The sequence below is a fragment of the Myxine glutinosa genome, chromosome 7 (assembly GCF_964187855.1).
Source record: "Myxine glutinosa chromosome 7, kmMyxGlut1.1, whole genome shotgun sequence".
Taxonomy (NCBI): domain Eukaryota; kingdom Metazoa; phylum Chordata; class Myxini; order Myxiniformes; family Myxinidae; genus Myxine; species Myxine glutinosa.
Window position 1 is genome coordinate 53,472,627 of NC_136267.1, and position 14,261 is coordinate 53,486,887.

Consider the following 14,261-nt stretch of genomic DNA (forward strand, 5'->3'; position numbering starts at 1 on the left):
GCTCTTCACCACCATCTCTGATCTTCCCCCATCCAAAACCTTGATCTTTTCTACCCCCGCTAATTTCACCCCAATTCCACTTTTTTGAAATGCCAATTCTGTCCTGGAAGTCCTTGTGTTTTATACTTCTCACTCCCCCCCCCCCCCCTCCCCTTCCCACGCCTCCTCCCCCAAAGCCCTCTCCCTCCCACACATCTCCCTGCTCTCAAATGTTGTGTTTGTGTGCTTCCTCTTCTCTCCCCATCTTGTCTTCCGCTCCCTCTTTTTATATATTTTGTTTGACTGGTTGATTTGTTTGTGAAGTAAATGTTAGCTCTTTCACGAGCCTCGATTCAGTATACAAAAAAAAAAAAAAAAAGGCGAGACAGCTCTGATTTCCTGTTTGGCATTGAGGGCCTCCATCCATTGTTGAGACAGCAGAAGCAATATGTCCAGAGTAGAATGACCTGGTCTGAATCCAAATTGATGATCAGAGATCAAGCCATTGGAGAAGAGGAAGGATTTGATATCCGAAGCAATGATGGATTCCATGACTTTGCTGATAATTGGAAACAGGCTGATTGGTCTGTAGTTGCAAGGATCTGTTTTTGCACCTTTTTTGTGTAAAGCGGTAATGTTTGCTGATTTCCAGGATGCTGGCAGATGACCTTGAGCAAAAGAGAGGGTGAAAATAACAGAGAGAGGGTGAGATAGAGCGGCAGAGCAGGATTTTAGGACCCGTGGGCTGATGCCGTCTGGTCCAGTTGCAGAATCAGAGTCGAGGTTTGACAAAAACTTCTCCACCTTGTCAGGAGAGAAGGACACAGAGTCCAGGAGCAGTTGGGTTCGACTGGGAAAGTTGGGAACAGACAGATTGGTTTGGGACACAAGATTTTGAGGCAAACACAGAGTTGAGGCATTCGGCTTTGTCACGCGTTGTGTCAACTGTGTAGCCATTTGAGGTAAGGGAGGGGATGGAGGGGGAACTAACACCAGAAACGGATTTGACCAGACGCCACCAGGATTTGGAGGAAGGAGACAGATTTGAGAGTTCAATCTTGAGTGTGGAGAGATAGTGCTTCCTGGCACTCCTGAGGGTAGACACACACTTGTTCCGAGCTTGGTGGAAGGAACTGAGATTGCCTTCAGTTGGGTTTGCCTTCCAAGAGGCAAAGGCAAGTTGTTTCAGGGCAACTGCCTCACCACACGATTCAGTGTACCAAGGACGGGAGGAAGGGCAAGACAACTGAAGACGAGATGGGATAAATCTGTGCATGAGAAAGAGAGAGCAGTTTGCTTTGGAAGAATTGATGTCAGAGGCAGTAGAGATGGGAGACCAGTCCAGATGATTGATGGCTGCTTGCAGACCGTGCCAGTCAGCCTGAGTGAAATGCCAGACTCGTCGGTGCTGAGGAGGCTCTCTGAGAATGGCCAGAGAGATGTCCACTTTAACAAGCACATGATCAGAAGAACCGATTGGAGCAGAAGAAGAGCAGCAGGCATTTGCAGGGAAGTTTGTCATAACCAAGTCCAGAAGAGAAGATACTCCATTGACTGAGATCCGGGTCGGGAAATTGACAGATTATGTCAGTCCCAATGAGTCGCAGAAGTCCTTTGCTGAGGTGCCATGGCTGGTGAGAGAGGAACCCACACCCAGCCAGCTGGCATGATGACAGTTGAAGTCGCCATATATGAGGAAGAGAGAGTTTGGATGAGTTGCTGGAAGTTGGTCCATGTTGTCCGACAGCGAAATGTAAATGGAGTCATCACTGTTTGGAGGACGGTACAGAACACATATGAACAAAAGGTGGGAGCAGAGAGGAAGCCATAGCCAGAGGTACTCCTGGGGGTGGGGTGGAGAGAGGGCAGTGCAAGGAGAGTGAGAAAGAGAGTTTTTGATAAAGATAGCCACCCCACCACCAGGACGAGGCTCAGGTCTATCATACCGGAGGAGGGAGTAACCAGGAAGAGATATTAAGGAATCAGAGACATCTTCAAGGAGGAAAGTTTCTGTTAAGCAGATCAAGTCTGGATTGTCAGAAGCAACCTGAATGGAGAGATCAATCAAGTTTGAGCAAAGGCCCCGGATGTTTGAGGTCCATACCATTAATGAGGTGAGAGGGGGAGCATCGGGTGCAGGACAGGGGAGGGGAGGGGTAGGGTCAGATGAAGGATGAGAGTGGGAGGTAGGGAGAGCAGTTGGTTAGTGTGTCAGAGATTCCAGAAGAGTTACAAGAAAGGGATGGATGAGGAGGACAAAAGGTTTGTTGGTGATGGGATGAGGCACAGTGAGGGGTTGTTTGATGGGGGGGGGGGGGGGGGGCAGAGGAAAGTAGAAGGAGAATTTGGGAAGGATGGTTGGGGGGGGGGGGGGGAGATTTGAAGGGGAGGAGTTTGGGGGGAGTTTTGAATGGGGGGGAGGGGTGAGTTTAGGAGGGGATGGGCAAGGGGGGAGATTTGGAGGGGAAGGGCAAGGGGGGAGTTTAGGAGGGGAGGGGCAAGGAGGAGGTTTAGGAGGGGAGGGGCAAGGGGGGAGTTTAGAAAGTGGATGATTAATGAATCGATGAAAGTGGATAATTAATGTTGAGATATAACATACATACATACATACAGTCACGTGAAAAAGTAAGTACACCCCATGTAAAGTTTTGACTTTTTCAACATATTTCAACATACAGCTATTTGATCTTCATTTCAACAATATTGATCGATAAAGGTGATATAATATAACAAATATCATGGAACATTTACATTTTGTAGTCCATTGTATAATTTAAATAAACATAAATGCAAATTTCGCATGTGGAAAAAGTAAGTACACCCCAACATTTATCACTCCTTCAAATACCTAAAATTAGAATCAGGTTTACCAGCTCAGGTGCAAATGATTAGAACATCGTTAGAGAGGATCTTCGAAGAACCTGTCTTATTTAAACCTCAGACATTTAGTTTGGTTTGCTCTTTGTTGAAGTGTGCGGTGTCACCATGCCTAGATCAAAAGAGCTCTCTGAGGCCTTCAGAAAGAAGGTTATAGATGCCTACGAGTCTGGGAGGGATTTAAAAATATCTCCAAACAATTTGAAATCAATCATTCGACTGTCCGGAAGATCATCTACAAGTGGAGAAGATTCCAAACAACTGCCAACTTGTTCAAGCCAGGCCGCACCAGCAAGTTCAGCCCGAGAACAGACCGCAAGATGCTGAAAGAAGTCTCTAAGAACCCCAGAATGTCATCATGGGACCTACAGGTAGCTGTTGTCATTGTTGATGTCAAACTGCACGAATTTACCATTAGAAAGAGGATGCACAAATTTGATATACATGGGAGATGTGCCAGGAGGAAACCTTTGCTCTCCAGAAAGAACATCAGGGCAAGACTAAAGTTTGCCAATGAACACCGAGGCAAAGACCAGCACTTCTGGAATAATGTGCTCTGGACAGATGAGTCAAAGGTAGAGATATTTGGCCACAGTACCAGAAGACATGTTTGGCAAAAACCAAAGACAGCATTTGACCACAAGAACCTAATACCAACTGTAAAGCATGGTGGTGGAATTATTATGGTTTCGGGCAGCTTTGCTGCATCAGGGCCTGGGCAGCTCACCATCATAGAATCCACTATGAATTCTTCATTGTACCAGAAGGTGCTTGAGGATAATGTGAGGCCATCTGTCGGAAAGTTGAAGCTCAACCGAATGTGCACCTTGCAACATGACAATGACCCTAAACATACCAGTAAATCCACCAAGGAATGGCTGAAAAGAAAGAAATGGAGGGTTCTGGAATGCCCAAGTCAAAGCCCGGATCTAAATCCCATCGAGATGTTGTGGGGGGATTTGAAACGAGCTGTGCATGCAAGAAACCCCTCAAACATCGCACAGCTGAAATAATTCTGCATGGAGGAGTGGGCAAAAATTTCTCCCAGTCGATGTCAGAGACTGGTAGATAGTTATAAGAAACGCCTACTTGAGGTTGTTTCTGCCAAAGGGGGCAATACCACCTATTAGAGCCAAGGGTGTACTTACTTTTTCCACATGCGAAATCTGCATTTATGTTTATTTAAATTATACAATAGACTACAAAATGAAAAATGTTTCATGATATTTGTTTTATTATATCACCTTTATCTCTCAATATTGTTGACATGATGATTAAATAGCTGTATGTTGAAATATGTTGAAAAAGTCAAAACTTTACATGGGGTGTACTTACTTTTTCACGTGACTGTACATACATACATACATACATACATACATATATATATATATATATATATATATATTGTTATGTCGGTGGGGCGAAGCAATATCTCGAGTCAGGTGGATCTGAATCGGTAACATGCTTCGTCTGTCGCGATAGGGAATCTACCTGTAATAAGTTCTGTGTGTTTAGTCCAGTTTGTCGGGTTAAGATGTCTACTTGTGAACATACCAGGATGTTTGAGTGTTAGTGTAGGGATTAAGATAAACCCCTGTGTGTCACACCTGGTAGCCAAACCTTTGTCCCTTATGGCAACGCACACCTATAAACACTTAGACAGGCCCTGTAGTGCACACATTAATTAAATTCCCTTCCCTGACAAGGACTTCGGAAGAAAACAGGCAAGAGGCCAGTCAGGGCACCGCCGCATGGGCCGCAGCCAGCTACACCTCCGGCAGGCCTTGCAAAATAGAGTGACACGAGCTATCACCACGCTACAGGGAACGAGTGATTGGTTGGCACGGAAGGCGCGAACCTCCAGCCAATCAGGGCGAGCAATACCAGGTGGGAGGGACTCGGCCAATGAGAGGGCAGCAGCAAGAGGGAACATCGGAGGAGAGTGGACGCAAGGTTATATAAGGGCGTGCCGAAAGACATTTTCCCTCTTCCACGTCCAGATATAACTCTTGCACGTCCAGCTCTAACTCTTGCACGGCATTTCAGAGCTCTTGCGCAGCTCTAGCTATAGTTTTTGGGATCTTCACTGCCTCTTGTGCTGCACGTCCCTCTCTGGCTGTCTGGACGCTGCACGACGTCTTGTGTTCTCTGCGCTTCCCTTCTTGGTCTTGAGAGGATTCTGGTGGTCGTGGGTTCACCATCTGCGTGGTGCTTGGAGCGGTGCTCGGTGCTTTGGAGCTTAGAGTGGTGCACGGACCTCATGGGCGGTTGACGAGGAGCCTGGAGTGGGCGTTGGCTCGGGCCTTCGTGGTGCTGGAGCGAGAGACCTCGGGGTGTGCAGCGGAGCTTGGAGCCGCGAAGGGACAAGACAGATAAGGACGCACCATTTCACGATTACACGACGTTTTCTTTGATTAATCCATTCCTGTGTGCTGTTTCTGAAGTGAGTTGTGGGGACGTCCCAATTTAGGACTTTTATTTAATATCGCGTTTCCTTGTCCCGACCTTTTGCAAATAAACCCTTGTATTATTTTCCATTCCCTGCAAATCTTGTGCCGTTTGAGTTCGTTCGCCTTCCACAGGTACGCGCTTTTGCCACAGCTTCCTCTTCCCTTCTCCTTCCCGCGCTACAAAAGCAAAATCCGTAATTTGAGCGTCACCTCCAGTAATTCCGTTCTGGTCCATCCGCGAGCCCTGGTGTTAACCGAAGGGTCCGTGCGAAAATATACATACATACACATTATATATATATATATATATATATATATATATAAACAAACAAAATAAGAATCAAAACCACATGCTACACACCCTATGAGGGCATACAGTGAAAATATTTATTTATAATTAATGCACAACGCGTGGAGGGACCCCAAAAGATTTGGCATGGCTGGCCCCAAAACTGTGGGAATAGTACAGTGTAGAATAAATGTAACTTTAATGACGATTATGAAACTAATAACAACTGATGATTGTGATCGTGTTGGCTGGGGAGGGAGGATTGGCTCTTATGTGGTATGATTAAGGAAATGGTTTATTCCAGAAAAATTGAAAATTGTCTCAAGCGAATGTGGTGTGAGGTTGACAGAAAAGTCTATACTCGGGTACAGACAATGCGGAAAAAGCAAACATTTCTACATGTGGTAAATGGCGAAAATGATAATTCCTAACTCGTGAATGTAAGTTCTCATTGACCAGATAGATGCAAGACAATTGAAGAATAATTCTCCCAACGTCGAAATATAAGCCACCTCTTGGTGATAATTCAAGCAGTCTTCTGGCAGCTATTATAATCGCCCAAAAAGGATGAATAAATGTCACGGTCTTCCATTCCAAATCGGTGAAAAAACAAAACTCCAATCACAAATGAATACCATACCGTCAATATAACAAAATACAATGTTGCAAACACTCATGAGGTAAACAAAAATAAATACCGTTCTAACATGATAACAAGTACAGACAAATCTGCCGGCGAGCAAGGGTGGATACGTAATACTTTGTACAGATGGAAACTCAAAATCATAATTGTATTGAGAAATTTATGAAGACTTCCATCAACCTTGGGATGGATAAAAGCGGTGTCGTTCTTATGGAAACTCAAAATCACAGTTGAATTGAGATATCAAACCAACGAACATTTACATGCAGTAAATGGCGAAACCTGAACACCGAACTCATGATTGTGTTTACATGCAGACACGGAGCAGTTTCGTACGGGTGGAAACTCAAAATCATAATTGTATTGAGAAATTTATGAAACATTCCACCCGCCTTCGGACACCCATCAGGAACCCAAAAAGTTCCACAGAAGGTTTGGCAAGGCTGGCCACAAAACTGAGAAAGCAGTTTGGCGATGGACGGATAGACAGCCACTCCTGTTTTACGATATAGATACATACCTATTTGGCTAGAAATGTACCTGCGTGATATTTTGAATGAAGATTTCTTTCGTTTCCTCTCCGGTCGGGTCCCAGACATGAAATACCGGCCCGAAATCACAAAATGCACGGCAGAATACACCGTACACATCAGCACTGATAAACTGCGGAGTGACATAAACCAGATAAATCTCAGATCACATATCCAGACACAGCATGGAGGGTTACATGCAAATTTAAAACATTTTCTCAAACCTTCATTTTTTTTTATTTTTTTTTTTTAATACAACATCGAGGCTCATGAAAGAGCGAACATTAATCACACAAAAAGTCAAACCGACACATAAAACACAAAATAAGGGGATGGGGAGAGAGGGGGAAGGACACAAACGCAACATTTGAGAGCAGGGACATCGAGAGAACTGTGGGAGGTAGAGGGCTTGGGGGGAGGTGGGAGAGGTATAAAACATATGGACACTGCAAGGACTTCCAGGAAAGAAGTTGGAATTTCGAAAAAGTGTATCTGGGGTGAATTAGCGGGGGTAGAAAAGATCAAGGTTTTGGATGGGGGAAGATAAGAGATGGTGGTGAACAGCTGTTTTAAAGACCTGGAGGGAGGAGTGGGATTGAAGGGAGTGGGGGAGTTTGTTCCAGAGGCAGGAAAAGAGGGGAATGAAAGAGAGAAGGTGAGCAGAAAGCCTAGATTTTGGCAGTTTAACCATAAGAGGGTTGCTGGCAGATCTTGTGTGACCTGAAGGAATATTTGGGGGACAGAGCACAAAGAGAGCTGGGGGAGCAAGGCCGGAGAGGAGTCGGTAGAAGACAGAAAGACCACCAACCTGCCTGCGGTGAGTGAGTGAAAGACCCTCAGAGTTAGCTTCATCGCAGGAGATTCCAATGATTCTGAAAGCTTTGGTTTCAACAGCGTGCAGTCGAGCTCGGTGTGAGGCAGGAGCACCGACCCAGAGGGGGGAACAGTATTCCATTGAGCTGCGGATGAAAGCCTTGTATGTGGTGAGGAGCTCAGGTGTGCAAAGGAAGGACTTCGCACGACGGAGGATGCCCAGTTGGCGACTGGCTTTGGAGGCCAGCTTGGAAATGTGGTTTTCCCCAAGAAATATCATGGCAGATGGTGAGACCCAAAAGCTTGAGCAACAGAACTTCTTGGAGAGGATTGTTGAGAAAGTAGATGGGAGGGTTTTCCAGTCGGTCTTTTTGGAGAGACATAGTAAGAGTGTGAGATTTGTCATGATTGAAAGACATGTTCCACTTGTTTGACCAGTCTGATTTTGTCCAGGTCTGCAGAGAGTGAGGAGGCCGCAGACTGCCGATCTGAGGGATGAGGAATGGAGCGGCAGAGAGTGGAGTCATCAGCAAAGAGATAGAGAGGATTTTCCAGAGAGTCGGAGAGATCATTGATGAAGACCAGAAAAAGCACAGAGCTCAGAACACTACCTTGGAGAACTCAAGCCAGAACAGGAAGGGGCCATGAGAGAAATCCATTTATGGCCACACGTTGACTACGACCAGAGAGGAAGTCCGCAAGCCAAGCGTGGACATTTCCATGGATACCATAAGAGAGTTTGGTGAGCAGAGCTGGGTGCCAGACTGTATCGAAGGCACATGATATGTCAAGGGAGACAGCTCTGATTTCCTGTTTGGCATTGAGGACCTCCATCCATTATTGAGACAGCAGAAGCAACATGTCCAGAGTAGAATGACCTGGTCTGAATCCAAATTGATGATCAGAGATCAATCCATTGGAGAAGAGGATGGATTTGATATCCAAAGCAATGATGGATTCCATGACTTTGCTGATAATTGGGAGCATGCTAATTGGTCTGTCGTTGCAAGGATCTGTATTTGCACCTTTTTGTGTCAAGCGGTGATGTGAGCTGATTTCCAAGATGCTGGCAGATGACCTTGAGCAAAAGAGAGGGTGAAAAGAACAGAGAGAGGGTGAGATAGAGTGGCAGAGCAAGATTTTAGGACCCGTGAGCTGATGCTGTCTGGTCCAGTTGTGGAATCAGAGTCGAGGTTTGACAAAAACTTATCCACCTTGTCAGGAGAGAAGGACACAGAGTCCAGGAGCAGTTGGGTTCGACTGTGCAAGGTGGGAACAGAGAAAGATGGGTTTGGGACACAAGATTTTGAGACAAACACATAACAAAACACATAACAAAAAACATAACAAACACATAAACACATAACATAAACATTCATTAATGGCATTCACATAACAAAAATGGAAACCGAATTTTTAATATTTAGGAAAACTATCAATGAAGGAGTTATGTATATCTTACTGCAATGCAGCTATCGCAAATGTGGGGCATGTGTATGTAGTCAAAATAGTGCCCCCTGTGCCCAGATGTTGATGGGAAACTGAAGCTAGAATTCAATTGTAAAATATATATTTGCACACAAAATAATTATATTTGAAACTAATTAAATTATACAACTATCACATAACATGGTTGTATGAGCTGTTGGAGAAGAACAGCACTTAAGTGCCTGTCATAGATGAGCCCTTCAACCAGTGTGTGTGTGTGTGTATATATATATATATATATATATAAACAGTCACATGAAAAAGTAAGTACACCCCATGTAAAGTTTTGAATTTTTCAACATATTTCAACATACAGCTATTTGATCTTCATTTCAACAATATTGATAGATAAAGGTGATATAATATAACAAATATCATGAAACATTTACATTTTGTAGTCCATTGTATAATTTAAATAAACATAAATGCAGATTTCGCATGTGGAAAAAGTAAGTACACCCTTGGCTCTAATAGGTGGTATTGCCCCCTTTGGCAGAAAACCTCAAGTAGGCGTTTCTTATAACTATCTACCAGTCTCTGACATCGACTGGGAGAAATTTTTGCCCACTCCTCCATGCAGAATTCTTTCAGCTGTGCGATGTTTGAGGGGTTTCTTGCATGCACAGCTCGTTTCAAATCCCCCCACAACATCTCGATGGGATTTAGATCCGGGCTTTGACTTGGGCATTCCAGAACCCTCCATTTCTTTTTCAGCCATTCCTTGGTGGATTTACTGGTATGTTTAGGGTCATTGTCATGTTGCAAGGTCCCCCTTCGGTTTAGCTTCAACTCTCCAACAGATGGCCTCACATTATCCTCAAGCACCCTCTGGTACAATGAAGAATTCATCGTGGATTCTATGATGGTGAGCTGCCCAGGTCCTGATGCAGCAAAGCTGCCCCAAACCATAATATTTCCACCACCATGCTTTACAGTTGGTATCAGGTTCTTGTGGTCAAATGCTGTCTTTGGTTTTTGCCAAACATGTCTTCTGGTACTGTGGCCAAATAGCTCTACCTTTGACTCATCTGTCCAGAGCACATTGTTCCAGAAGTGCTGGTCTTTGCCTCGGTGTTTATCGGCAAACTTTAGTCTTGTCCTGATGTTCTTTCTGGACAGCAAAGGTTTCCTTCTCGCACACCTCCCATGGAGATCAAATTTGTGCAGTCTCTTTCTAATGGTAGACTCGTGCACCTTGACATCACCAGTGGCATCAGCTACCTGTAGGTCCCGTGATGACATTCTGGGGTTCTTAGAGACCTTTCAGCATCTTGTGGTCTGCTCTCGGGCTGAACTTGCTGGGGTGGCCTGGCCTGAACAAGTTGGCAGTTTTTTGGAATCTTCTCCACTTGTAGATGATCTTCCGGACAGTCGAATGATTGATTTAAAATTGTTTGGAGATCTTTTTAAATCCCTTCCCAGACTTGTAGGCATCTATAACCTTCTTTCTGAAGGCCTCAGAGCTCTTTTGATCTAGGCATGGTGACGCACACTTCAACAACAAAGAGCAAACCAAACTAAATGTCTGAGGTTTAAATAAGACAGGTTCCTCCAAGATCCTCTCTAACGACGTTCTAATCATTTGCACCTGAGCTGGCGCACCTGATTCTAATTTTAGGTATTTGAAGTAGTGATAAATGTAGGGGTGTACTTACTTTTTCCACATGAGAAATTTGCATTTATGTTTATTTAAATTATACAATGGACTACAAAATGTAAATGTTTCATGATATTTGTTATATTATATCACCTTTATCTATCAATATTGTTGAAATGAAGATCAAATAGCTGTATGTTGAAATAGTCAAAACTTTACATGGGGTGTACTTACTTTTTCACGTGACTGTATATATATATATATATATATATATATATATATATATATATATATATATATATATATATATATATATATACAACCGCTATTCGCGGTTGCTGGAAAGTGCAGCAAATTGCGAAACCGTAAATGGCGGGGCATAGTTTCAATGGAAATGGGAAAGATTGTTTCCCGAATTGCAAAAATCTGTGAATGTCGAGGAACAAACCACGAATGGCCTGGAAAAATCCACAAATGTCGAGGCAAATCCCACGAATGTTGACAATAATCCACGAATGCCGATGAAAATCCTGTGAATGTCGACAAAAATCCCACGAATGGCTATGAAAATACCACATATGTCGATGAAAATCCACGAATGCATGCCGTGCCATTGGTTCAATGGGAAAAAGGGAGACAGCTAATTGTACTAATAGATACGGTGGAGTGTTTTCATTCTGTACAATAATTCGCAGGGATGACGTGTTATACAGCTTGTGGAATATCCCTCGAAAATGTTCAGTGTGAATGGCGGGATATCCCACAAAGCAATATTTACCGTCTGTGGGATATCCCGTGAAGCATCCCGCAAAGCATCCCGTGAAGCAGTTTACCCTGTGAACGGCGGGATATCACATGAAGCTGTTCACAGTGTGAATGATGGGATATCCCATGAAAATATCCCACGAAGCATCCCACAAAACAATGTTTACCGTGTGAACGGGAGATATCACATGAAGCTGTTTACAGTGTGAATTGTAGGATATCCCGCGAAAGCCGTGAAAACAGAAAGCACAGCGCCACCAATGTAGAAGCAGGACATGCTTGCTCATGCTTGCTGCTCGTAGATGTTTTTTTTGCGTATGCCCAACTGCTTTGTGCGTGGATGGTGAAATATGGGTTTTATAACTGGGTCATGCTCGCGGCTCGTGGAATTTTTTTTTAGGTTGGAGCACGACACTCTCACACTCTCTCTCTCTCACACACACACACACACACTCACACACTCTCACTCTCACTCTCACTCTCACTCTCACTCTCACTCTCACTCTCACTCTCACTCTCACTCTCACTCTCACTCTCACTCTCACTCTCTCTCTCTCTCTCACTCTCTCTCTCTCTCTCTCTTTCTCTCTCTCTCTCTCTCTCTCTATATATATATATATATATATATATCTCAAAAAGTAGCTTCAGATGCATTTTCCCTAAGTCATTTTGACTGACCTTGATTGGTGGTTGCTGGGTTCGACAAAATTCATCTACACGACTCTGCAGTCTGATCGAACAGCCTGTCAATATAACACACTACAGAGCAAACAGACAACCGTTACCATTATGACTTAAATTTCTAATCCACAAAGTACTTTGACTTGCTTTGGAACAGCTGCAAAAAATGCTTGCAACATGTAGAAATCCCACTTTCAATGTCTTATTTCACTTGTACGTATGACAATTTAAAGCAGTTAGCAAGAACAGCCATATAGGTTCCCTCATGTTTTCTATCAAAATGTTATTTTATCTTGTCCCAAAAAGGGGACCAACAAAAACAACAACAACCACCACGGTGCCCGAAAAAGGCCAACCCCCGCTTTGCGGGGAAAAATGGCCTCTAAAGGTGGTTGTATCTTGTCCCAAAAACAGATCAAGCCATGACAGAGAAGTCTTTTAGAATAAAAAATATCAATGAAAATAAAATCGAAGGAGCAATTTCACAATCAAGCTTTATCATAGTGGCAAAACTACTGAACAAGACATTATTGGAGGCATTTCTAAAAAGCATTGCTGGTCCAGTCGGTCAAATCCTGCAACTCAAGGAATGGTGAGACTTTCTATTCAACCCCTCAATGCTGATGTTCATGCCCTGGCTTCTTGTTTTGCTTCCAATTAGATTCTTCTTCATTCATATGCAGCACAAGGCTGCAGGGTAGCATAATTGGTTGATGCCACCACTGTGCCCCTGATGCAATGACATCTATTGGTTAGGGTAGGAATTTGGAATTTGTTCAGGGTGCCGGCGATAGCTTGCCTACTCTTTGAGAAGGACACCATAGGATCTTTACCATTCACCAACTAATACCAGCGGACGGGCGCCCATTTAACGTCCATCCAAGAGACGGCACACATTGATGAATCACCCTGCCTGTGAAATACTGGGAAGACAGTATATAGCAGGGTCAGGATTCAAACCCAGGCAGGACAGCTTAGAGGTGAGTGTGCATACTTTTAGGCCATCATGTCAGCCCTCCATGTATATTAGTTGCAGTTATTGTAGACCTATAATGAAAATGCTCTTTTATCAAAACCAATTTTACCTCGTGATACATGCTGCATTTATGCTTTTGCCATTATCATTTACTGCTCATTGTTTTCTCCAGTCACTTAACATCCATCTATTTTCATTCTTCTTCCACCCCCCCCCCCCCCCCCTACTCCGACCTCCTCTGAATTATTCGACCTCCTCATTAGTATATTGAACAGGCCTAAGGCACAAGTTCTGAGAGGCATTTGCGCATACCGTTTTCTTTTCACGTCCCATTTTACTTTTTACATTTGGCTTGTATTCCGTACGCATGCTCTTCATGGAAGTTTTCGAGAACTAGCACCTACATAATATAATGCACGTTTGGTTGACAAACTTGCATGATGGAGTAAACCATTTGCCAAAATAGAAACTGCGGGAATGGAGATTGGCACAAGTTATGTGCCACTTTGTTTTCCAAGTTTTGAGCAAGTTCATCGATGCAAACATTATTCAATCCTCTATTCTCGTGTTAAACATGTAAAACACCTGGTGCTGCCGAAGGAAGGACAAATCCACTGTTGAGTGCAAGTCTTCCGTGCACGATCGAACCTCCACATAAGGATTCAGCTCAGCAAGTCGTGGAACAGAGGCTACTGCCCTGCAACATAGATATGTCAGGCCTCAACAGACATGTAAACATACGTTTACTCAGATATGTGCACAATATGTCTCATGATGCAACCGTCATGTTATACAGTATTAATTTATGATGCCTATGAGCCGTCTCACCTAGGTTTGATTCCTCACCCAGCTATAAACTCTCATCCTGGCATGGCATCAATGCATGTGCAGTCCCTCGAAGGGACGTTAACTTGACAGACAAGCCTTCTAGCAATAGTTGGTGAATGTTAAATATCCCAGTGTCCTTCATGAAGAGGAAGCAGGCTATCCCAACAGCACCCAGGCCAAATTCCAACTTCCAGCTCAAACCTACAGGGGTTACTGCATCAGCGGCACTACCACACCCCTGCAAAAACTGTTGCTAACCCTTCGCATCTGAATCATGATGATGACTATGGACAGGAGTATCTAGTCAAGACAGGACTCAATGTGCCAACAGGAAAATCTTTTACA

At 43.9% G+C, this 14,261-nt stretch overlaps 1 protein-coding gene across 6 annotated transcripts in view; it reads right to left on the reverse strand.

The window, feature by feature from the left end:
* The window catches only part of UBA6 (ubiquitin like modifier activating enzyme 6), a 134,609-nt gene that overhangs the window by 103,418 nt on the left and 16,930 nt on the right, over positions 1–14,261 (reverse strand). For all 6 annotated transcript variants that reach the window (XM_078781707.1, XM_078781703.1, XM_078781709.1 and 3 more), the window contains exons 6-8: positions 13,674–13,785; positions 12,110–12,190; positions 6,779–6,901 (exon numbers count right to left, since the gene is read on the reverse strand). In XM_078781707.1, coding sequence (XP_078637833.1) covers positions 6,779–6,901; positions 12,110–12,190; positions 13,674–13,785 — 316 coding nt within the window. The remainder of the gene's footprint in view (positions 1–6,778; positions 6,902–12,109; positions 12,191–13,673; positions 13,786–14,261) is intronic.